This window comes from Macrobrachium nipponense, chromosome 4 (assembly GCF_015104395.2).
Source record: "Macrobrachium nipponense isolate FS-2020 chromosome 4, ASM1510439v2, whole genome shotgun sequence".
Classification (NCBI taxonomy): Eukaryota; Metazoa; Arthropoda; class Malacostraca; order Decapoda; family Palaemonidae; genus Macrobrachium; species Macrobrachium nipponense.
This window is the reverse complement of record NC_061100.1, coordinates 20,854,314-20,880,009: the sequence shown is the minus strand read 5'-3', so window position 1 is coordinate 20,880,009 and position 25,696 is coordinate 20,854,314. Positions and strand designations below refer to the sequence as shown.

Below are 25,696 nucleotides of genomic sequence, written 5' to 3'. Positions count from 1 at the left end.
TTCCCTTGACTTCGGTATGTCTTCTCCCCGGTGCGGGGGAGCTGGACAGTGACCTTTGTCTAGGAGACGTGTCAGGACAGACAGACGCACCCTCAACTACACTCTTACCTGAAGCCGCTTTCTCCAAAAACGTCTTAACTGAATTACCAAGTTGCAAAACCGTATTCGCTAGTACCACCGAAAATTTCTGATCTAACCTCGATTCCAGACTGGCAATGGTGTCGGAAGAAACTACACGGGAAGCCGGAGAAGTGGGATTAGTAGGAGGAATAGGAGGTGTAGTTAAAGGAGACATAACAATTTGAGGAGAAACAGAAGGAACAGATGCATCGCAAGACGAAGCAGAGCTAAGTCTACTTTCCCTAAGCGCTGCTTTTCTAATTCTGTCTTTAGCTAATTTCTCCGAGTATGAACTAAAAAACTTCCATTGAGAATCAGTCCAATCACTACACTCGTTACATGTTCGATCTGCTGAACAAACCTGTCCCCTACACTTAACACATTTAGTGTGAGAATCATACTCTAACTTGGATAATCTAGTTTTACATCCTGAGATGCAAAACCTAACTCCCGACGGACTAGAATCCGACATGGCAACGCCTAAATAAAAAGCAAAATAACAACAACGCCAAAAAAGAGTACTTCACCAATTCCGAAGATCAAATCCACAAGAAAAAAAGCGAAGGAAAGTCATCCAACCGCACCGACCACCGATGTTCACCGGACGCCGGCAGGAAAAGAATTGGATTCACCTGGGCAGTTGTACCTGGTTCTCCCGCGAGTGGAGGGAGATGACGTCATCACCACCAGTGTTGGCGACGCCGACGCGCTAAATTTGAATTTAGTATCCTGCTGCTCGTGGAAATCACGGCTCTATAATTGTTCGGTAAGACACTACAATAAAAATAAAATTTTTATTGAAATGACACCAGCATTTAAGTTTACAAATGATAATAATACACAAAATACCCGCCAAAATGTTTTTCCAACCTCATATATCACAACGTAAAACTATGACCTTACTTCGTAATTCCACACTAACTGCCCCATTCCCCATCACTTAAGATCCAAATGATATTTAATATTATGAAAAATATGTATATTTCTTCTCATGGAACTAGAAACAGCTCTACTCCATCTCCTGCAAAGTAAGTAGAGTTTACCAGATAGAGCTGCCCAAACTGGCATCAAAGACTGAAGGAAAATCTTAAACATTTTAACTACTGTTCCCTTAAATTTCACTAAGCAACAATCAGCACAAATGGCAAGAAAGTATGTCACTGGAATGGTACTTTACCAGTTTTACATAATGAAAGAAAAAACTTGATCTCTATTGCCTGAATTATAAGAAAAAATTTTCAGCAAACTTCAATTCATTAAGAGCAATAAAATATTGGAATGTAATATAAAATTTAGGCCAAAGGCCTAGCACTGCAACCTATGAGGGTATTCAGTGCTGAAAGGGAAATCAGAGTAAAGAGGTTTCAAAGATCTAATAGGAAGAAAACCTTGCAGTTGCTATGAATCAAGTGTTAGGAGACGATGGTCAGTTAGATGGACGAAAGAATATGAATGGAGATTCAGTAAAAGGAATTAAAAATGGTTCCAGCTAGGGGAATAAAATATCGGGTGTGATGTGTCACAACAAGTTTCTCCCAAGAACTTGAAAGGGTTAACTTCAAACTAACTATACAAAGACCTATTTTTATCATTTGGTCCATCAGGCAGACCCCTTTAGCTTTACCATATAGTTTATTTTTTTTTTTTTTTTTTATAAACTTGGGTCTCCAAAGTGTCAGTTTATAAGACATTACCACAGTATATGATATAAACATACTGTACTTTCCACTCGACACAAAATAACCTGCATTTAAGACTACTTTTTTTACAAAAATATTCTTTAACACAGGATTACCTACTTATAATTCACCAAATGAAAGCAACATGGAGTAAAGAGTAACACCCACTACACACAAATAAAACTGATGTTAGATCAAATTATAGGGTATTTCATTTTGTACTAACGAAATACCCTCCCTTAAACATGAAGACGAGTTAAAATGACTACCACAAGATCCCAACATTCAGCAATGTCCTTAGGAGTGAAAATAAAAATAGATCCCAACATTCAGCAATGTCCTTAGGAGTGAAAATAAAAATAAGCAGTAAAAACATAACTCTTTAACCAGAAGCACCACAGTTTGGGAACAAGTGATAGCTACCTTTAACTGGTCTGTCAATTACCGGTCACTACACTTCACCTTAACCCTCTTACGCCGAAGCGGTAAAAAAAAAATTGTCTCCCGTGTGCCGGAGGTGTTTCAGAGTGAGCGCGGAAGCGGAAAAAATATTTTTTTCAAAAAATCACAGCGCGCAGTTTTCAAGATTAAGAGTTCATTTTTGGCTCCTTTTTTTGTCATTGGCTGAAGTTTAGTATGCAACCATCAGAAATGAAAAAAAATTATCATTATCATATATAAATAATGCGATATATGATAGCGCAAAAACGAAATTTCATATATAATTGTATTCAAATCGCGCTGTGCGCAAAACGGTTAGAGGTAACAAGTTACTTTTTTTCGTTGTAATGTACACTAAATTGCGATCATTTTGGTATAATCAACACATTGTAAAGAAAACGATATCAAAAGCAACACAGATGAAAATATTACTCACAAAATAATGCATGAATTCGTAAGCGCGGACGTAAACAAATATTTTTTTCAAAAATTCACCATAAACCTAAATATTGTCCTAGAGACTTCCAATTTCTTTCAAAATTAAGACAAATGATTGAATATTACAATACTGTAAGAGTATTAGCTTACAATTGCAGTTTTCGACCATATCTGAAGAGTTAAAGTTGACCGAATGTAGAATTTTTTAATATATATTTTTTATATGCAATTATTTTGGAAATAAGAAAAGCTACAACCTTCAAATATTTTTTTGTTTTATTCTACATGAAATTGTGCACATTTTCATATATAAATCTCTATGAAATGCCTAATATGAAACGGAGCAAATATTCCGAGAATGGGACGTACGCATTTCGGAGATTTGTGGCGGAGAATCCGCGTGCGGAGGGAAGGAAAGATTTTTTTTTAAATTCACCATAAATCTAAATATTTTGCTAGAGACTTCGAATTTGTTTCAAGATGAAGATAAATGACTGAATATTACTAGACTGTAAGAGTTTTAGCTTACAATTGCGTTTTTCGACCATTTCGGTAGAGAAAGTTGACCAAACGTGGTTTTTTTTCTTTTTATCGTGATTTATATGCAAATATTTCGAAGATGAGAAAAGCTACAACCTTCAATTATTTTTTGTTGTATTCTACATAAAATTGCGCACATTTTCATATATAAAACTTATGTAACGGCTAATTTAAAATGGTGCAAACATTACCACAATCGCACGTATGATTTTTTTGGAACAGTTACCGCGCGGACGTAAAAAAAATGTTATATCTTTCATAAATTCACCATAAATCGAAATATTGTGCTAGAGACATCCAATTTGTTGCAAAATGAAGGTTAATGCTTGAATATTACTAAAATATAAGCGTTTTAGCTTACAATTGCGTTTTTCGACCATTTCGGTAGAGTCAAAGTTGACCGAAGGTTGAAATTTTGGCAATTATCGTTATTTATATGAAAATATCTCAAAACTGATAAAAGCTACAACCATGGGTTGTTTTTAGTTGTATTGTGCATGAAATTGCACACATTTCCATATATAAAACTTTATATAACGGCTAATTTTAAAATGGTGCAAACATTACCACAATCGCATGTATGATTTTTTTCGGAAGAGTTACCGCGCGGAAGGAAAAAGTTTTTTCATAAATTCACCATAAATAGAAATATTGTGCTAGAGACTTCCAATTAGTTGCAAAATTAAGATAAATGATTGAATATTACTAAAATATAAGAGTTTTAGCTTACAATTGCGTTTTTCGACCATTTCGGTAGAGTCAAAGTTGACCGAAGGTTGAAATTTTGGCAATTATCGTTATTTATGTGAAAATATCTCAAAACTGATAAAAGCTACAACCATGGGTTGTTTTTAGTTGTATTGTGCATGAAATTGCACACATTTCCATATATAAAACTTTATATAACGGCTAATTTTAAAATGGTGCAAACATTACCACAATCGCATGTATGATTTTTTTCGGAAGAGTTACCGCGCGGAAGGAAAAAGTTTTTTCATAAATTCACCATAAATAGAAATATTGTGCTAGATACTTCCAATTAGTTGCAAAATTAAGGTAAATGATTGAATATTACTAAAATATAAGAGTTTTAGCTTACAATTGCGTTTTTCGACCATTTCGGTAGAGTCAAAGTTGACCGAAGGTTGAAATTTTGGCAATTATCGTTATTTATGTGAAAATACCTCAAAACTGATAAAAGCTACAATCATGAGTATTTTATTGTTGTATTCTACATAAAAATGCGCACATTTTCATATATAATACTTCATGTAACGGCTAATTTACAATGGTACAAAAATTATGTCAAAGTGACGAAATAATTTCCGAGATGTGTCACAGATACTTTTTAGTGCGGCAAGAAAGAAATTCGCGCTTGCGAGCCTGCTTAACGATTGTAAACAAAACAACACCTTGATCCGTGAACTCCCAGCATCCCCCAAGGCGCGTGATTCAAAAGTTTTAGGCTGGTAGGCCTATAAGTATTTTTCCGCGAATTTAAAAAAAAACTTTTGTAAGTTGACGTAAAATACGTCCAGTCAGCACACGGGAGACAAAAAATGTCGACGTAAAATACGTCCAGTCGGCGTAAGAGGGTTAATTGGTGATTGCATACGTAAAGTGCTGAAATAGAGCCCTATTCCATAAACTAAAAACCCAGCCTAATTCAGTAAACTGAAACCAAAATTCTTTCTTTTTTCTGAGAAAAGCACGTTTTAATTGGGATTTCCAAAACTGTTCCTTACCATCATTACAAAAGGCACATTTCATGCAAGATCAAAGTTGGTGTGCAAATATTGTGATCAGCAACTGCCTCATTAATAATATTTAAACAATAATAAATTTTCCATACTTGTATAAATTTCCCACAGTCATTAAAAGATTTACATGACCATCAGAACACATTTTATGATTCTAAGCCAGCAATAACCAAAGCCAATCATATGCAGCTAGGCCCAACACGAAACAAGTTTTAAAAATTATGCAATATTCACTAACATATGAGTAACATCCATCACATGCCAGAACAAGAATATCTATCGGCGTTGTGTGATTGGCAACACAAATTCCATCTGTTTGAGGACGGTTATGAGTATTGTGGTAAGTTATGACACCACTAACGCCACGGCAGAGCACACGGAAGCATGTGATGAATACACGATTGCTGGCCATCCTTTTTAACTTTCCTTCAGGTAAAAAGCCAACGAAAAATGGCAATATCACAATCAACGCAATCTATAATTAAACCATTGAAGAAAGAACATATCAATATAATACTATAATAATAACTGCTTCAGTTGGTCTTAAAAGTCTATAATATTTGCAATATTATCAATAACAAGTATTCATGATGATCACTAGGTGTACTTGAATGGTTTATACCCTTTGTAATACAACAACAGTAATTACAATAACAAGAATTACCATCATCAATCCTTCACAGACTAAGAAACATTAAGTGTAAACTCAATTTTGATGAAGCAGCAATAATCAATAAAACGTCATTATCATCTTTGAGAAGTGCAACCCCACTACAGAGGTAATTACCCAATTCACATAGCACTGGCCAAAAGGGTTTATTTTTAGCAATAAAATCTAATTCATCTTAATAAATTGCATTCTTAAAAATTTAACAACTTGAAAAAGGACCATGAAGACTTTGACCAATGAACCAACACCAATTTGTTTCCAACTTGACATTGTGAGTTTGATGAAGTTTGGTTGTACCAACACGAAATGTAACTGTTAGTGTTCACCTGCATTTTCTGCATATAGGGACTTTGTCATTCAGTGACTCACCAAATAAATATGACCACTTTGCAGGCAAGATAAAATTATTTCCATGTCCGGTAGTCTTCTCAATATGAATCATGCTTTCAATAATCAGTGACCAGCACAGTCAAACCTTGGTTTTTGTACACACCTCTTTTTGTACGTTTCGGTTTTCGTATTTTTTGTTTTTTACGAAATTTTGTCTTGGTTATCGTATGTTTCCCTGGTTTTTGTGCACTCAGAAACGCTCCGTCTGGGGCTGGGGCCCAACGCACGACCGAGCCCCATATCGAGCGCCCAAACAAAACATACCACATTCTTTTGTGACCCATTCTGCTTTTTGTGCTTTTTTATTTCAGTGCAACTGCTAAATTAGCCATCATGGGGCCAAAGAAAGTTCCAAGTCCTAGCCCTTGAGTAAAAATGGCAAGAAAAAAGGCAAGAAATACTACAGAATTTAAGAAACAACTTGTAGCAAAGTGTTGGAGGAAGCTGCATGCTGATCTCAGTGAGAAAATGCCTATAACATGCTCTGCTGTTAGTGAATTTAAGACCAGCAGAGGCTGGTTTGAAAAATTCAGAAAACGAATAGGCATACATAATGTGCCTACTTCAGGGACTAAGGACATGTTTGCAAAGTGGAATGATGTAAAAAATTTTGTGGAGAATTATCATCCCAACATAAAAGTTGTCATCCATTGTTGGAGTATTAACAAAGACATGTTTAACTTTAGGCAAATTTTAATGAAACGCCAGAAACAAATGTCTGGAGTTTTACTGTGCGACAGGGGTCCAGTAAGTCTCAAGCCGGTCCTATTGCCAGTAAAAAAACGAAGAGGGGAAGTAACTTCAGACAGTGCCAGTAAAAAACAAAGAGAAGTAAACTCAGATAGGTCCTTGATGCCTGTAGTCCTGGAGGGTGATTCCCCTTCCAAACAATAACCTCTCCTCCCTCTCCCCTCCTCTCTGTCTTCCATATGCTAACAGGTGTTTTCCATAAAGGTAAGAGTGAAGTTAAATGTTCATTTATTCATTTCATTAGTCATTTATAGTTATTTATGATTGTTTTCTGTATATAAAACTGTGTTTATTCCCTATAAAATTTACTTTTTTATTTTTGGGGGTCTGGAACACATTAACTGTATTTACATTATTCCTTATGGGAATTATTGTTTCGATTTTCGTGGGAAGTTCTGGATTATGTCGAAAACTGAGGTTTCCCTGTATACCTAACTATTATGACCAATAATTAATTGATAGGAATGCTTGAAAACAGACATAAGACAAGAAGGTAGACATGAATAATCTTGATCAGTCATTTTTTTGTTGACTTTGCCTTTCTGTATTTTTCTGTGATTTTTTTCAAGGTTTTTAGTTTTTTAATTCTCGAACCCCTGATGATGTAATCATGGATTATGAAACATTGGAAATAAACATGTAATCACAAGACCAATCAGTATTCCTGTCTGATACTATTATGATCTATTCATGGTAATTACAATGTAGTTTTTATATCAGCATCTTCACTTTCCTTAATGCTACCATGAGCATGCACCACTTACAGGCAGGGGGGGAAAACCTACCACAAGATACATTAGCTCACTCACAAATCTCTATACTCTATGACTCTAAGACCATTTAAGGGATTAACAATAAACAGAATCAACCACAGAAAAGAAGCTTAAACTGGGCAATGGCAATTATCAGTTATGGAATGGTACCATTCATATTAAGTTTACATGACAGCTTACTTAAATGAAATGTTTAGTGTTTCTATAAGGTGAAAGGAATACCACATGTGGACAATATTCTTGAAATCTTAAATGTAACTGGCAAAATTGTGCCATGCCACATCAGGGTGGCACCATGAGTGTGCCGCTGAGCTCTTAATAAGATTTCTGAAAGACTTGATGGCTATTTTAATGGTCTTCCTCAATTCTGCATCCTTATTAGGTTTTCAAATCTTGAAAAAAAAGGTTGATCATACATGGTGAACAAGTGTTAGGAATACAACAGAAGTACTTAAAATGGAAACATTTTCTGTTGTTTGTGGGGTGACACAATGACTTCATAAGCTCCTTACAAATAACAGAAAAAGCAACCAAATAAATATAATAAAAATATGACAAATATTTAACTAATCTTGTAAGTCTAATTTTTTCATGCTGTTTTCACCTTTTTAATACCAATGTAACAATATTAAAAAATAACATTCCTTTACATGATTTTCTTTACATTGAAAATCATATGGCTGGAAGTAGGCTTGCTGTGTAACCAACCTGGTAAATAAAAATGAAATCATTCACCATATACACCTGTCAGTAATAGTTATTTTCTCAGCATTAATTTAAAAACATCACAGCCACTGCAAAAACTGTCTTAAATTAAGACCTATGAGGTTTTTCAGTGCTGAAAGGGAAAATGACATTAAGAAAGTTTGAGGTGTAACACTATGAAACAATTGTTAAAGGGTGGAAAGTCAGGTGAAAGGAAGAGAATATAAATGGAGGTAGAGTAAAAGGAATGGAGGTGGCTGCAGCCAGAGGCAGAAGGGACACTGTAAAGAACCTTAAATAATGCCTATATAAATTAACATAGGTACCTCTAACTATGCATCCAATTCCAACAATCTTAGTGGATATCTGACAAAAGACAAAAAATAACACTTACCCCTATAACAAGAATTACCATCCTCAGAGGCAGAAGAACAAAATATCGTAATATGAATCCAACAACCCAAAATATTGTCAGCCGTGTTGATATGAACTCGTATCTGCAGTTTGTACGGGTGAGAAAGTTCCAAGACTGGAAAGGTAGAAAATACATTTTCTTTTGGTAAAACAGCAAGGCTTCATCAATACAAGGCCAAAATGTCTCTTAAGTTAAAAACCACAGGAAATATTACATTACATCTACATTTAAATATATTATAAAAAGAAATATTTGAAATTTTCTGCTACACATAATAAAATGAATGATTTATATCCTTTTGGAGACTTCCTTGCTGGAATTCCAGATCCAACAGTCGAATAGCAAAAGAGCATTGGTAATAAGAAATATAAGCAATCACAATTAAAATGACAAATTTCTTAATTTGTATTTTTCATGGACCTGAGGTCTTAACATAGGATACATCTTCTGGATTCAGCTGGAAACCTGTTAAAAACAATCAAACATTGTAAATGCAAAGAATCTGTGGTATATGGCATCTGGCATCCGATACAGTTGAGGTGGAACCAGGTTCAGAGTGCACTTGAATCCAGTGATGCAAAAGTCTTTCTTCCAACCCAGAATGAAATGTAAGAGGGCAGGATAGAAGTGGACAGTCATGTTCAGACCTCAGGTTTGTTACCTATGAAAAATACAAATTTATAAAAAAAATTATCATTGGTTCATACGTGGAATAAACCTTCAGTCTTAACAATAAGATCCTCATAATTGGAGGGAGGTATGAGCATCCTGAAACAACTGGAGGTTTGGCACACTCAATCATTCTTCTTGGAAATGAGATTGCTAAAGTAGAGGACCTAAGCCTTTGAGATGTTAGATATGTGGATATCTAACACTCAGTCCACTGGGATCAAATACAATGAAAGATGATCAGATTCATTGCATTCATGGAAGTCGAAAAGAACCATATCTGTTCAGGCAAGAAACCATATTAGCCACAAGAAGCAAGTTTGTCACCACTCCTCACTCCCCTTGCTGGAGATAGGAGTTCAAGCTACTGAGAAAAAGATTTGCATGTTGCATGGAACATGAAAAGGCTGTAACAGTATGGCTGCAAAGCTCACCTGCATCAAGTCATCCCCCAATCCACACAATCATCTTTTTTAGGCAAGATGCAAATTATCCCGCCAGGGGCACTGGATGAGTCATACCTGTTGAGCAACCATCACTGGACCCAAGGAAAAAGTTTCCAAGGATCTGTGGGCAACACTCTTCATGCAGAAGAAAGTGAGTGGTCTGAGGCAGTCAGGAACCAGCATTCAAATCTTATGAACAGATAAGAACAGTGGATTTGCGGAATCACGCATTCGCGGATTTCTCTCTGGAACATATCATCCCATTAATCGTGGAAAATTCACCCACTCACGGTATTTTTCAATGAGAAATATCCACAAATTCCTGCTTTTTTATCAATTTCATCATAAAATGCATTTTTTGTGATAAAACTATTAGAAAAACCAGGTATAAAAGTTTTAGTGGGTTTTTCTTGAGTTCCAACTAACAAAATAGGCCACTTTAAGCATTTTTACAGGGGACCCAACCATTCGCGGGCTATAACTATTCGCAATGTGTGTGTGTGTGTCTCTCTCCTGTGAATACGGGGGGGACCACTGTTACTTTAAAATCCAAGGAGGAACGTATTCCTCAGGTGTCATGCACTTCTGCATGCACACAATCAGTGGGAGAACTTGGCGATGAAGTCTGCTTGTCTAAACATCTCGTGTAGAAACCAAAAGGGTGTTCAAGGACACCTCCTTCTTGACCTGGCCTGTGTTAACATGGAGTCGATGAAACCTAACCTCCAGGAGACGAGAAATTCAGATAACGGCACAGTGCTTGGCGGGACCCTGATGCTTTCCCACCCTTCCAAGGAAGCCAAGATCAGAAGGAAAACTGCTTACAAAGTCAGTTTCCTGGGCTCAAAGGAGGTTGAGAGAGAATGCTCAGTATCAGAGTAAGGTCCCCAGGAGGTCTCAGTTTCTTAGGTGAACAAGACCGCTCCAACCTCTTGAACCACACCGAGGATTCTGAGGCCGAAGAGAGGTCTACATCCTTCAGACGAACTAATCACAAGTAAGCCCTGTAGCATCAAGAAAAGGAACCTCCTCTATTCTGAAAAACATTCCGAAGATCTCATCTACTGATCAGGAACTCTTGAGTGGAGGAGAGAAACCCTTTTTGATGACACCAATCACAGCAGCAGACGGCTCATCTTGTATTCGGCTGACGAAGATCCTCAGAATTAATAACCTTACATCTGAGTAGCTGTTCCGCAGAAAAGATCTCACGAAATTCCGCAGGAAATATCTCATTAAAGAGATACTGGATCGACTCCAGACATGAAGAGATAAAGATCCTGTTGACTGGTGGCATCTCTCCACAAAAAACTGGCAAAGAACGTTGTACTAGGGAGGAATCTCTCTCAGCCACTCGGCTTGGTGTTAAGGAGCTACCTAGGGTTAACCTCACACTTTGGAGCATGACAAAGGGAGCTGCCCTTAATTAACCTTTCTGAATTCGTTCCTGTACTCGTGAGCCTCCTCCAAAGGTTGGGGTACTCATCTCAAAGAGGTCCTGGCCTTGGGGAATGGAGTGTACAGTATAACCAAGTCCACATCAGCATGTTGGAGTCGAGTGCAACTTCCTGTGACTAGAAAATTCAAGGAAGGGAGGTGGGGCACCCCCTCGTTCAACCTCCCAGAGTTCCCAGAAGGCAATCCTCTGCTCCAACAAACAATTCTGGGACCATGAATAGAAGACCTCTAGCTTCCCATCGAAGAGAGGTCTAACATGAGTCTTTTCCAAGTACACAGAGGAGATAATAGGCTAACTCAAAGGGATGTACAATGACAAAATGCTCAGTACAGATACGTTCTAAATATCCTACTGTCAACTTGTGCAAAGTCAAGTATATAATTGCACTGTAGACAGAAGTCCTTGAGGTGCCAAGGAAACGTGCATCTCCAACAGAGGAGATGTCCTATGAGGTAATCCCTTATGATGGCACAAAATCAGTATGCTACTTATCAGACAAGACTACCTATGATGATACAACATGGCCCCACCTTACAACAACTGCAATCTAGTATGTTTCTTACATTGTCAGCAACATGTTAGAAGTCTTTTGATAAGTATTACATTTCCAGTCCCACTAAGCACTCATTCTCAAGATCTCTGTTACAAAATCAGAAAAGTTTTCAGATATACAAGGTACCTGCTAAACAATACAAGCATTCCAAGAGCACTGCCAAAAAGAAATGTAACCCAAATAACTAGGTTTGTTTCATATGAATCGGAGTATATATTCTGAGATATAAAATTTAATGCTCTAAAACCAGCTTACAATCTACAAAATTATCTAGAGCTTGTATGACTTACTGTTAACTCCTCTGCAGAAAATCTTTTAGTTACTTCATCATCCACAATAGCTTCCATTCCAGTTCGGATGTAATCCAGGCAATCTCCCAGTTCAAAGTCATGAGTATCCAATCTTTCATTATTGTCCTTGAGGATTAAAAAACAAATTATAATTTATACCTTTATAACAAGATAACAGAGTATTTAAACAACTTTTTTTTTAAATATACCAGAAATCCATGTAGTACATAGTTAATATTTTTTAATGAAATAAACTCAGACTTCGTCTTTTAAACAAATTAAGATTACACCTTCAACACCTAACGGATTTCTACATAAATACAAAAATGAAATAAATGGAAAAATTAGAAGCAAACAATTATTAACTAAGCAAAGAGAAATACACTAGAGAATACCTTGAACATAGAATACAGGAACATGAGAGGACAGGACAGTTATCAAGAAGAGAATAAAAATAAAGTAATAACATTCTAGACAACAATTCTTTGTTAAATAATTGCAAATTATTAGTTCTAATTCAAACAAAGAATGCATATGAATGAGAGAAAATTCAGTGAGTTTTATCGCACCTTCCTTCAAGCGGAAATGTTTCAACGTACCATATTTGCCAGCATATTAGACACAATTTTTTTAACGCATCAAAAAACTGCCCTGCGTCCAATGTGGCCATATTACCAATGGGAGACCGAGCGCTATACACAAAAAACTGTAGCTAATAAAACAGTGAAAAAGAACTAATTATTACAGTAAATTGTGTTACTACTAATAAAAGACATTGAAAACAGGCCAAATTTATTAGTCTGTTATCACAAACTTACAAAAACTTGCTTACAATATGTCGGCAGTTAGCTTGTCAGCCATTTGCAATGAGTGGATGTAAACAAAATAATAGCGCTGCCCTGGTGGCCTGTCGCGGTAACACAAATAGTATAATTCATGGCAAATTTCTTATAGACCATACTTTATCCCAGTATACTTTCACAATATTGTATTTCATGTACAGAATCATACATTTTTCCCTGCATAAACACCTTTTAATAAATTTATGATGAAACATACTAAAATAGTTTTTTTCACAAAATATACAGTGGTACCTCGAGATACGAAATTAATCCGTTCAGAGACGGCCTTCGTATTATGAGTTTTTCGTAACTTGGAACACATTTTACATGTAAAATGGCTAATCCGTTCCAAGCCCTCCAAAAACACCCCAGTAAATTATATTTCCAGGCCTAAAACACATGTTCTAGGGTTACGACGGAAGAAATATGACTCCAAAAAGGCAAAATACTGTACATACTTGAGTAATATTCAACTGCATGTAATGTTCAACCCCATTTTTACTGCATATATTAGGACTTTAGCATATGTCCCTTAGCAATAAGCCTAGCCTATGTTAGCGGTTGCTACTGTAGCCTAGTCTATGATTCTGACATCTAAACCTAAGAGTTTAGTAAAAGCTTAGAATATGCCAATAAAATGTATAAATAATCAGTATGTACTCATTTCAAATAATTATTAATTAATCACTAACTATAATACACAAACAAACAAAAAACAAACCTTCCGATCGATTGTTTACATCCAGCTCTTACCCATCTTAGAGTATCGAACGAGCGCCAAGCAATCATTTTTCCTAGCACACAGTAAGCCATAAATTGTCATTAGTATCTCTCTTCAACTAATGAAACCACCAAACAGTATAATAACCATTCATTTCTATTCTTTATTCTATCATTACCTAATGAAGATACCGAGTTACTGACAGCTATAATGAAACATGCGTATACGTAACGTAATAATAAAACAGAAGAAGAATTCTAAAAATACGTATTTGTTGGCAGTCTGATTATTTATATTTTATGATATCTAATTCACAATTTTTTTTTATTAAATGTATTGCATGTACTCATTTCAAATAATTATTAAGTAACCATTAACTATAATAAACAAACAAAAAAAAGCTTCCAAACGTCTGTTTACATCCAGCACTTACGAGTATCGAACGATCGCCAAGCAATCACTTTTACACAGTAAGCCATAAATTTTCATTATCTCTCTTCAACTACTGAAACTACCAAACAGTATAATAACCATTCATTTCTATTCTTTATTCTATCTTTACCTAATGTTTTCTTTATTAAATGTATTGCATGAATAAGTTTTTCAATTTACAGCAACCTTTTACCAATAGAATACTTAAAGCACAAGGGGTAGATGCTGACCAATAGGAGAGCAGGACCTTATGGGGTGACTAGCATCAGGAACCAATGGGAGAGCGGGAGGATGGTGGCGAGTTTACTCAGTTGGGGGTGCGGGAGTTTTAAAATTGTTTTCGGTGGTCCGGGCGAATCTCGGGACTTTACAGCAACAACCTTTCGTATCTTGAAAACTTTTCGTATGTAGAGCAGTAAAATTTTTCGCATTGGCTTTCGTAACTTGGATTTTTCGTAAGTTGAGCCTTTCGTATCTCGAGGTACTACTGTACTTATAAAATAGGGGTGCATCTTATATGATGGCAAGTATGTTATATATTATAATAGTTAAGATTTGTAATGCTAAAGATGTAAACTTGAATTTAGGCCATAGGCAAAGCACTGGAACCCATGAAGTCATTCAGTGCTGCAAGGGATACTGACAGTAATGGGGTTTTTAAGGTGCAACAGGATGAAAATCTGACAGTTGCACTATGAAACAACTGTTAGAAGAGGGTGGAAAGTAAGATGGAAGAAAATATGAACTGAGGTACAGCAAAAGGAATGAAAGAGGTTGCAGCTAGAGACTGAAGGGGCACTGCAAAGACCCTTAAGTAATACCTACAGTGCGGCAGTAACACCTTACGGGGAAAGATGTACTTGATATCAGAATGGCTTCATTAGTTACAGTTTACTCTGGATATATGAACATAGAAAATTTACTGAAATCTCTAACAAGAGTATGGAAAGCAGTAACCGCATGACAGGAGGGCAAAAAAATTCATCAAAAAAGATACAAAAAAATAGTTTAATGCTAGAATAAAACCTAGAAACTAAAAGAAAAAATAATCTAACTGCAAACGAACACATAGGCAACTGTCATAGATAACAGAAAACAATTATCATAAGTTTTGTCCATGCATAGGAAAACTGGCTCAATAACCTCAAATCTTATCTAGCATAGACTTTTGAGAATAGAAACCTCTTACAATAATTACCCTCATCAATCTCCTTGAAACAATTCCAATCTAACAATAGATTCTTCCTCACCTTATCAAGCAGAGGCCGGAGAATGAGCTTATCACGACATATCACTTTTGCTGTGTGGACTTCCTCCTCCTCATCGTCCGAATCCTGGGAAGTACTACCATGGCTATTCGAAGACTGGGCTAAGCGTTGGCGACCAAACTGGGTGTAAAAGTTTTTACAATAGAGATAAAATTCCATTTCACCACAAGTAGAATTGGAAATGAGAGCCACATTCCACAGCAATCTTAAATTTTTAATCTTAACTACATATTCCTTAACTGTTTAGTTAACTTCTATACTTTATAAATACTGTAGGCACTAGTAAAAGCAACCTCCACCACTGATCTAAGTGACCTAACCACATAAAAGTGATTAGATAATGCCAGTCAGATACTATCACACCACTCCACTTGCAACCTACACAGGTATTGAGTAACATGTAAAGAGGCTTATGTTATCACCTCCAATGATGCCTTCAAACCTCTCAACTCATAATGCAAAAGCCCAGCTCTTCAAACTTAAAGAAAATGCATTCTCTCTTGTGATTGGCTATCAAGAAAAAACTCAACTACAGATTACAACAAATGTCAATATTAATGAACCTAGCTTTAATAAAAATGATAACCCAAGAAACTGTTTGTAGAGAAAAGAAAATTTATAGTTTGTAAAGTAACAGGCTCTAACTTTGTTAGACTTGAGTTGACTGCATGTTTTCTTTTACTACAAAGGACTAAGAGCCCTTACATTCAACCAATGCAAACTACAATAACTAAATGATTAAAACTGCAAAGTTTATCTTCCATACCACCTGAAAATTATTGAAATGCCATAAACAAAATCTGAGAGCATTTACAGGTGATGAATGGTATTTCAAATTATTAAGCATCCTTCCTTCAAAGCATTTAAAACAACAATCTAAATCATCCTCGACCTGGCCCGTCAACTTATACAATCATGAGGTCAGCTTTCTACCATGAAATTTTAATATACAGTATAAATACTGCAACTTGTGCAATTCATTCGATTCCCTCAGTGTGATGTATAATTCAACCATGCAGTAGGGTTAATAAATAAGTAATCCTATGCAAGGCACATTATTACAGAGAAAAAAATTTATGTGAAGAAAAAATTGAAATAGCAGGGACTTATGTATGTTACATGAAAAATTATGAAATTTTTATGAACATATACCAAAAAGACAGAGATACATAGTGAGTTCTCAGAGAAGGGAGAAGGAACACCATTATTATAAGGGAGGAAATTATTAATATGAACCACAAATAAATTCCGGCCTCAAAGATACACACTCGACATAGTCAAAGGGTGATGAGTGAACTAGCAAAGTAGAGTACATTTTAAATCTGAATTCATGGTTAAAGTATACGTATGTTCTTCTTTATGCTTTTAACTTTGTATCACTTAAAGATGAATTTGCAAATCTGGAGCTCAGTATTAATTACAGTACAGTGCATTACTATAGAAATTGTTCATTCACCAACATTTGGAACCTAATTGTTCTATCCTTTTCATTCAAAGCTGTCACAAGGGGGCTGAGGGTTCTAAGGGCAACTTCCACTTCATGCTTCAAATTGTTTCACAATGTCCAAGCTGTTGTACTAGTGACTGGGATAAATGTAATGCCGTTAGTAAACAACTGTGAACTTGAGAACTTTCTGTAAGTATCCCCGTTCTCCTGCTGGTGTAACTGATGTCACACTACACTAAATATCTTGTCCAGGCACCTTTACAGCAGAATTGATACCATTTTCGGCAAATCTCATCTTACATGGGCTCAGTGAATTATACAATGGATCACCTAACGTGCCTTCATATGGATGTCATTGTGTTAACTCATGATGTTAGTAATTTACAGTACTGGCAGTACCTGGTTATCAGTGGACTCAGTTAATGGCAATCAGGTTTATATGGCACTTGTCTTGCGCCACAAAATCAGCAATTTATGTCACCATAACAGGCAGTTTCTGTTATCAGCACCATAAGGTGCCGATAAGAGTTATGGTGCCATAACATACTCAACAGAGGCGCCATTAAACAAAACTCGGCACCGTAAATTGCCGAGTTTCGGTTAATGGCGGTTTCCGCTTATCCACACCTTGCCAAGAACGGAAAACCCAATGATAAGCAGGGACTGCATGTATAGTGTTCCTCTTCATCTTGCAGGTGTACTAAGCAGTGTACACTTTATTAATGTCGGCTATAGTATATATGCTTAATAATCAAACCATTACTACTTTATTTTGCACTCAATTTCTCCCTTTTGATATGCATTACAGCAAATGTAAACAGTGCATAAACACAAACACACACTTTTCCTCATTCAAAATATCCTTTTTGTTTATTCACATTGAGGTTTACCATTAAAATTCCCAGTCAGCAAGGAAGACCATGCAGTTATTCAAAAAACAATACAACACGAATACACTGCCTTTTCCTAAGATACTGTATGAAACAATTTGAAACTGAAATACGTACAAAAATTACTGAAAAAAATTAAACTACTGTAATTAAAAAAAAATTCAAATACTCTAATACCAATTTCATTCATTTTATTACTGGTTACTGAAGAATAAGACTTCAAGAACAAAAAGGAAAAACAAGCAAAAACTAGAGTAGATACACAAAATGACAACATTTCAGCGTACTCATACTTGCCAAGAATTTCAACAATGTTTCCCAAGGCAATAAAAGCCTCAAGGTTACTGGATAAGAATTTTGTAAACTTTTCTGCTTAAACTGAACAACAAACAACAAAATCATCGAAAAAAAAAACCTTCTGCGTGATAACCATAAGGACAAAAATACAGCAGTACAGTATATAATTAATAATTGAATAATAATGAAAACACCTGATGTTTGCAATTTACATACGACCCTGAAATCCTAGGTAGTTTGACAAATTACAGTGTCAGAGCACTCCTACTAGAATCCTAACAAATTTTTGTTATCTTTTCCCATGAACAGGGAAAAGATAACAAAAAGGAAATAGCAATAAAGCAAAAGTGCATTAAACCTTCTTTACATAATTTAGTAACCCAGAATTTCTTAGTCAGATATGACAGCATCTGGAGAGAGAGAGAGAGAGAGAGAGAGAGAGAGAGAGAGAGAGAGAGAGAGAGAGAGAGAGAGAGAGTGTGTAAATCCTCAGCTACTCACCAATGCACTATCATGTACCAAGAAATGGGCGCTAATCACCAATTTAGTCAACAAATACACATCCTTTTATGCAGCTGATGCCCACACACAGAAAATATGGAACTAAGACAACAGGATTTGGCAATGATTCTATCTTATCCAGACATATCACTCTCAAGAACATCATCTACTTAAATGAGAATTACGTTTACTTTTGAAAAGCTGCAAATATAAAGTTAGCATTTGACTAATAACACCAAAGTACTACTATCATATGCAATATTCATACCACTTTAATACTGCTAATCAAAAGAAATATATATTATGGTACATGATTGGGTAATCAATAACTTGGCTGTATTCCAATCCCGTTTCATCTGTCACTGATTATATATAGCAATCCATTTCAATTCTTTTACACCTACAAACACTTTAAATAAGGAGAACACCTATATGCAAAAATGCATTCTCACCTAAAAATGCAAGTTCTACTCTGAAAACAGAATCAAAATTTTGGAAACTGAATCAAAATTAGTCAACCCCCTTTACTATCTTAGCATTCACAAAGTAGGATGCCTCAATGACATACTACCTCTTAGGTTTACCAAAGTATTTTGAGAGAAGTTTAACACATTTAAAATTACTAGATCAAATGCAGCCTATTAGTCAAATTGATGAATACATATGCAAAAGAGCAATATATTGCCATCTGCTTGCAAACAGGGCCTTCCAACTTTTCTTGTGCTCATAAACGCCAAGCTGACATTGTTATATATGTATGTGCTATTCTCCCAGAAGCTAGGTACTAAGAAAAATGCATATCTTAAAAGAGAACCTCACCTAAATGAAAATGATCCCCAGGTTTAGAAGAACTGGGAGTGGCCACTCAATGGTAGGAATTATATTACCATAATTCAACCAAAAGACAAAAATGCTCTAATGTATGCCAGCCCCTCTTTCAAGGAGTGACAAATGGAGTCACATCTACTAACTAGGTCAGAGATAGGATATTTTCTTAACTTCCCTACAAAAGACCAGAAGTTACCTTAATTCAAATCACCTTAACCTACCAGTAAACTTTAGACAAGATGGTTTCTACCCACAACAGGTGGTAAGTGGTAAGGAAAAGTATCAAAGGATTAGAATAAATGTAGGCTGGTAGTGCAGTGAAACTAAGTAATTCCTCTTGAACGCTTGGGATAGAACAACGCCCAAACTTTATGGGTTCTCATTGAGGTACGAGTAGAAAACACCCTTACAAGAACCAGTTGTCAAAAACCTCCTACCTGTCGACGATAATTCAGACAATGCTGGAAAACTCTCGAGGGCACAAAAGCATCTTGTCTTAATCCTTATTTTCAAAGGTCCTTGTGGACAGGACACCGGGGACAGAGCCCCAGATAAATCGAGAGAGAGAGAACACAGACTTCAGGAAGTCCTTGGTCTCTGTCTGACACTCTGGAAGAATGAGAAAATCAGGAATAAGGAAAGGGTTGATGACCTCCTAGAGAGACGTTCATCAACTCTTTCTCCGTCTCATCACAAACAAAGCAGGCAGATCGAACCCTCACATTTCTGTCCAATCTGCCAGAGAGCAGACAGGAACTGTCTAGGAATAGTTGCAGTATCAGATGCAGGGATCCCAGTGGTATTATACTCTCGAAAAGTTATGTTACCTCTGACAATATCAACTAAATTTTCTCAGATCTCTACCTTCCTTTTGCTCCCAATTCTAACCATTGAGATGACAACTTATTGGCGTGCTCAGCACTATAGTCTATCGGCTCCTTCAAGGCGATTTGGGTGGGGTCTCCTCCGTTGCTGGCGCTGCCACATCAAATATTCCAATTCAACGTTTTATGGTATATGAAGGCAGCATAAGTTATACAACACAAACATAATTGGTTGTTGATTAATTTTGGCAATTATTAAAAGCCCTCGTAATTTTCTAGTATTTTACAACAATAAAAATGTTATTGTATTATACAATTAAGTTTGTTCATACTTACCTGGCAGATATATATATACTAGCTGTATTTTCTGAAGTCCGACAGAATTTCAAAAAACTCGCGGCACACGCAGTGGGCGGCCAGGTGGTAGTACCCATTCCCGCCGCTGGGAGGAGGATATCAGGAACCATTCCCATTTTCTATTCATATTTTATTAATGCCACTGTCTCCTGAGGGGAGGAGGGCGGGCAATTTAATTATATATATCTGCCAGGTAAGTATGAACAAACTTAATTGTATAATAACAATAACATTTTGTTCATGCACTTACCTGACAGATATATATATAGCTGAGTGTTCCCACCTTCGGATGGTGGGAAGAGACAGAATAGGATTTTTTTTTAGGAAACTTAAATTAAGTAGATGATATACATCTTGGTTCCTCACCTGTTAGCAAAGTAGACTCTGTGATTACTGTCACTTAAGCCTGCTTTTGCTTAAATCAGAGTTGCCAGCCAGGTGGAGACCTGTAGTGCTGGTGCGCTCTGGATGATCTGTCAACGGGTACGAGACCTCAACGTGACAAGACCATCGAGCCATACATATGAGGGCAACGAAGCAACTGACCACCACCTGACCAACTATTCAAAAAACCCCTTAAAACTAACTAAAGAAGGATGGGAGATCTTCACATAAGACTCACCACACAAGAACCTAAAATGAAATTTTCATTATTAAAATGAAGTTTTTATTGTATACTTACCGAACAATTATAGAGCCCGTGGATTTCCACGAGCGGCAGGATACTAAATTCAAATTTAGCGCGTCGGCGTCGCCAACACTGGTGGTGATGACGTCATCTCCCTCCACTCGCGGGAGAACCAGGTACAACTGCCCAGGTGAATCCAATTCTTTCTGCCCGTCCGTCCACCTAAGGGGAGGAGGAGGGTGGGTATAATCATAATTGTTCGGTAAGTATAAAACAATAAAAACTTCATTTTAATAATGAAATTTCATTTTTATTGTAGTGTCTTACCGAACAATTATAGAGCTGATTACACATTTATGGAAGGTGGGATTCAGTGGAACCACTAGTATTTTTAAATGGTTACATTTATTGCAATACCAGTAAACACTCAAGGTGTCTGTTGTACCTCACCTTGTAAGAGAGCTACAGCAGACTGTTACTGCCTCTGGTCGGTGCTCTTCTTACTATTGTAGAGGAATTGGAATTTGACCAAAGTTAGCCTCTACAGGAGTGGAATCCTTTCCGAGTTCAAGCGAGTCAAGGCTGACTGACGAGGATAGTAACAACAAAGATTGCCCTTGCCCTGGGCTAAGACCAGAAATTCAATCATACAAAACTTTGTTTTGTCACCAACACCAGATTTTAAAAACTATATATACCCAACCATTGTAAAATCTGACCTAACAGACTGGTGAGTATCCCAGGTACTCAGTACCCCCAGCTTCCCTTGAACTCGACAACCTATTCAAGGTGAAAAGTTTAGCATAGAGGTGACGACCCCTGTGCCGTTTCTCCCAACACCATGCCAGCAAACCGCCACCGGACCTAACGTTTTACAATTCTCGAAAACCGTTTCTATCTCTTTGAGATAATGACTCGCAAAAACCGAATTCGATCTCCAGAACGTGCTCTGAAGAATCGAAGCTAAAGATAAATTCGTTTCTGAATGCTAAAGAAGTTGCCACTGCTCTAACCTCGTGAGCTTTACTCTCAGAACGGAAAGATTGTCTTGTTCTCGGACTGCGAGTGAGCTTCCTGATAAGCTCTCTAATAAAGAACGATATAGCATTCTTAGAAAGAGGACGAGAGGGATTTTGAACCGAGGTCCAGAGCTTAGAAGATTGTCCTCTAATACCCTTAGTGGCAAACAGATACTGCTTAATAGCCTGACTGGACATAAGAGACCTTTCTTCCTCCTCATGTCCAACCAAATCAGATAAGTTCCTTACCACAAAACTCTCGGCCAAGGATTAGAAGGATTCTCATTTTTGGCTAGAAAGGTCAAAGATACCGAAAATACAGCATTGCCTTGAGAGAAACCGACTCTTTTGTCTATAGCGTGCAATTCGCTGACACGCTTAGCAGAAGCTAGTGCAATAAGAAAGAGTGCCTTCTTAGTCAAGTTCCTGAGTGAAGCCGACTTCAAAGGCTCAAACGGTGGCCCCATGAGGAACTTAAGCACCACATCTAAGTTCCAAGCCACTGTATCTTGCGGGAGCTTAGTGGTTTCGAAAGACCTAATGAGGTCCGACAGATCTGAATTGGAGGAAATATCCAACCTCGATGTCGAAAAACCGAAGAGAGCATGGCTCTATATCCTCTGATCGTCGAAGGAGCCAGTTTCTTAGAGTTCCTAAGAAATAGAAGAAAATCTGCTATTTCTGTTAAAGAGTCGCAGAAGTAGAGACTTTAGCACTTCTACACCACTCTCTGAAGATTCTCCACTTCCCTTGATAGAGTTTGTTAGAAGACTCTCTCCTACAAAACGAGCAAAAAAAAAAAAGAATAGCTTTCTGGCAGCTCTTCTTGAAAATCCTTTCGCTCTGACAAGATTCCGGACAGTCTGAACCCTGTCAGAGCTAGAGCGGACAAGTTTTGGTGGAACCTCTTGAAGTGAGGTTGTTTGAGAAGCCACTTCTCTGGAGGAAGAAGTCTGGGGAAGTCTACTAACAACTGGAGAAGGTCCGGGAACCACTCTTTCCTGGGCCAAAAGGGAGCGATTAACGTTAGCGTTACATTGCTGTGCGACATGAAACTTGTTCAGCACCTCTCTTATTAGACCGAACGGAGGGAATGCATAAGCTTCCAGACCCGACCAATCCAACAGCATTCGTCACCGACCAAGCTAGAGGATCTGGGACTGGAGAACAAAAGAGAGGAAGACGGTTGTTCCTTGATGTCGCGAACAGGTCTATTGACGGTTCGTTCCCAAAATGGCGCCAAAAGTTTCTGACAATCTTGTTGTCCAAAGTCCCACTCCCAGAGGTAACACTTGCTGTTGACGACTTAACGTCGTCCGCCAGGACGTTCATCTTTCCCGGAACAAATCTCGGGACTAGCTGAACCTTCGCTTCGTTGACCACAGGAGGAGATCCTTGGCTACTTCGTACGAGAGAAAGACTGAGTCCCCCCCTTGTTTCCGCACGTACGAGAGAGCCGTGGATGTTGTCGGAATGCACTGCCACTACTCGACCTTCTACTAAGCTCCGAAACTGTCCTGAGCCCCAAGAAAATTGCTAACAGTTCCTTTACATTTATGTGGAAACTTCTTCTCCTTCTCCGACCAAGCTCCTGAAGTCCGTTGATTTCCCAGTAGGGCTCCCCAACCTGTGTCCGATGCGTCGGAAAAGAACTGTAGGTTCGGGAGGATGGGTCGTAACTCTAACCCTTCTTCCAACCTTGCTCGAGAGAGCCACCACCTTAGGTCCTCTTTTATTTGATCTGTGACAGGAAAGGTATCGAGTCTGGTTGTGTCTTCCTGCACCAAGAGGCTCTCAGGAAAACTGCAGAGGTCTCATGTGCAGTCTTCCCAACGTCACAAATTTCTCCACTGACGTCAATTTGCCCAGGAGCCTCACCACTGATTGGCAGAACTTACCTTTTTGTCCAAGAAAACTCCTGAACTGTCTCCCCCCCCCCCCCAGCAGCCTTGAAACCCTCTTCGGGGACAGAAAAGCCCGAAAAACTTGAGCATTCAGAATCATCCCCCAAATAAGGATGCTCTGAGATGGAACCAACTGGGACTTCTGTTTGTTGACCAGAATTCCTAACTTTCTGGCAAGATCCAGAGTTGTTCCAAGGTCCTTCATAGCACCGACTCTCTGATTCCGACCGGAGAAGCCAATCGTCCAGATAGAGGGAGATTCTTACTCCTAATATGTGTACCAGCTTCCTATCGGGGATAGAACCCTGGTGAAAACTTGAGGAGCGGTCGCTAGTCCGAAGCAAAGCGCCCGAAACTGAAACACCTTGCCTTCGAACATGAACCTCAGGTACTTCCGAGATTCGCGATGTATCGGAATGTGAAAATAAGCGTCTTGCATGTCCAGAGAGACCATCCAATCCCCCTGTCTGATGGACTCCAGAACCGACCGAGTGGTCTCCATATGAAATTTTGTTTTCTGGACATGCAAGTTCAGGGCGCTCACATCCAAAACCGGCCTCCAGCCCCCTGATGACTTGGGAACTACAAAAGGCGATTGTAAAGCCTGGAGGAAAATCCCACCCCCTTCTATCTGTTCTATCGCTTCTTTGAGAACAAGCGCTTCCACTTCTGCGGCTAGCGCCAGAAATTTGTCTGAGCCCGGAGAGTATGCCTGGAATGGAATTGGCACAGTGAGAGCGAGGGAGGTGAAACGAGAGGGAATACGATAGCCGAACTTGAGTACTTGCACTACCCAGGCTTCTGCTCCTCTGTTTTCCCATTCCTCCCAAAACAGAGCCAGCCTGGCTCCACTGGTGCATGAAGAACCGAGCTTTCATTTGGAAGGTTTGTTAACCTTGGCCGAGGTTCCTTAGACTGAGGTCGCAAATTCGATTTCGGCGAAAGAAGCGCTTGGGTTTTCCTCCCTCGAAAAGCGCTTGGGCCAGAGGAGAAACCGAGAACAGTCTCCACAGGAGCTTTAGGTCTCTTAGTAGACTGTGCCAGTAAATCCGAAGTAGATTTCTTATCTAGCGCAGACGAAATTGACAACACTACATCGTCTGGAAAGAGGTTATCTTTCACAAAAGGAGCAAACAAGAGAGGCAGACTTCTGTTGGGACGTAACCCTTTTAGAAGCAAAGGAGCACCAAAGTTGCCTTTTCTTAAGGGTACCAAAGGCGATGAGCGAAGCTAACTCATCATCCATCACCCTAATGGATTTGTCCGCACAGGACAGAACAACACCAATCCAATCCTCCGCTAACTCCTGAGAAAGAGAAGGACAGTCTTCGATCTTGGCCGCTAAAGCGCCAATAGTCCAATCAAGGAAGCTAAAGACTTCCAAAAGTTTAAATTGATTCTTTACAACGTGGTCCAACTCAGGCGCTGTAAAGAAAACTTTCGCTGCGGCGAAAGCAGATCTTCTAGAGGAGTCGATTAAACTGGAGAAGTCTCCCTGGGAGGAGGCAGAAACTCCCCATAGAAGGAGCTTCCCCAGTTACATAAAACCTATACCTCTTACGAAGCAACTTCCAGAGGGAGGGTAAGCAAAAAGAGCCTTCCCTAAGTTTCTTTTTCATAGACATCCATTTCTCCGTCTC

The 25,696-nt window shown here is 38.0% G+C and overlaps 1 protein-coding gene across 4 annotated transcripts in view; it reads right to left on the bottom strand.

Moving 5' to 3' along the window:
* LOC135210757 (glycerol-3-phosphate acyltransferase 3-like) overlaps window positions 1-25,696 on the bottom strand; it is a 66,528-nt gene that overhangs the window by 9,785 nt on the left and 31,047 nt on the right. For 2 of the 4 annotated variants that reach the window (XM_064243600.1, XM_064243602.1), the window contains 4 exons: window positions 15,344-15,481; window positions 12,099-12,224; window positions 8,661-8,795; window positions 5,217-5,453 (listed from right to left, as the gene is read on the bottom strand). In XM_064243600.1, coding sequence (XP_064099670.1) covers window positions 5,217-5,453; window positions 8,661-8,795; window positions 12,099-12,224; window positions 15,344-15,481 — 636 coding nt within the window. The remainder of the gene's footprint in view (window positions 1-5,216; window positions 5,454-8,660; window positions 8,796-12,098; window positions 12,225-15,343; window positions 15,482-25,696) is intronic. The other 2 variants (XM_064243601.1, XM_064243603.1) reach the window with 1 other exon arrangement.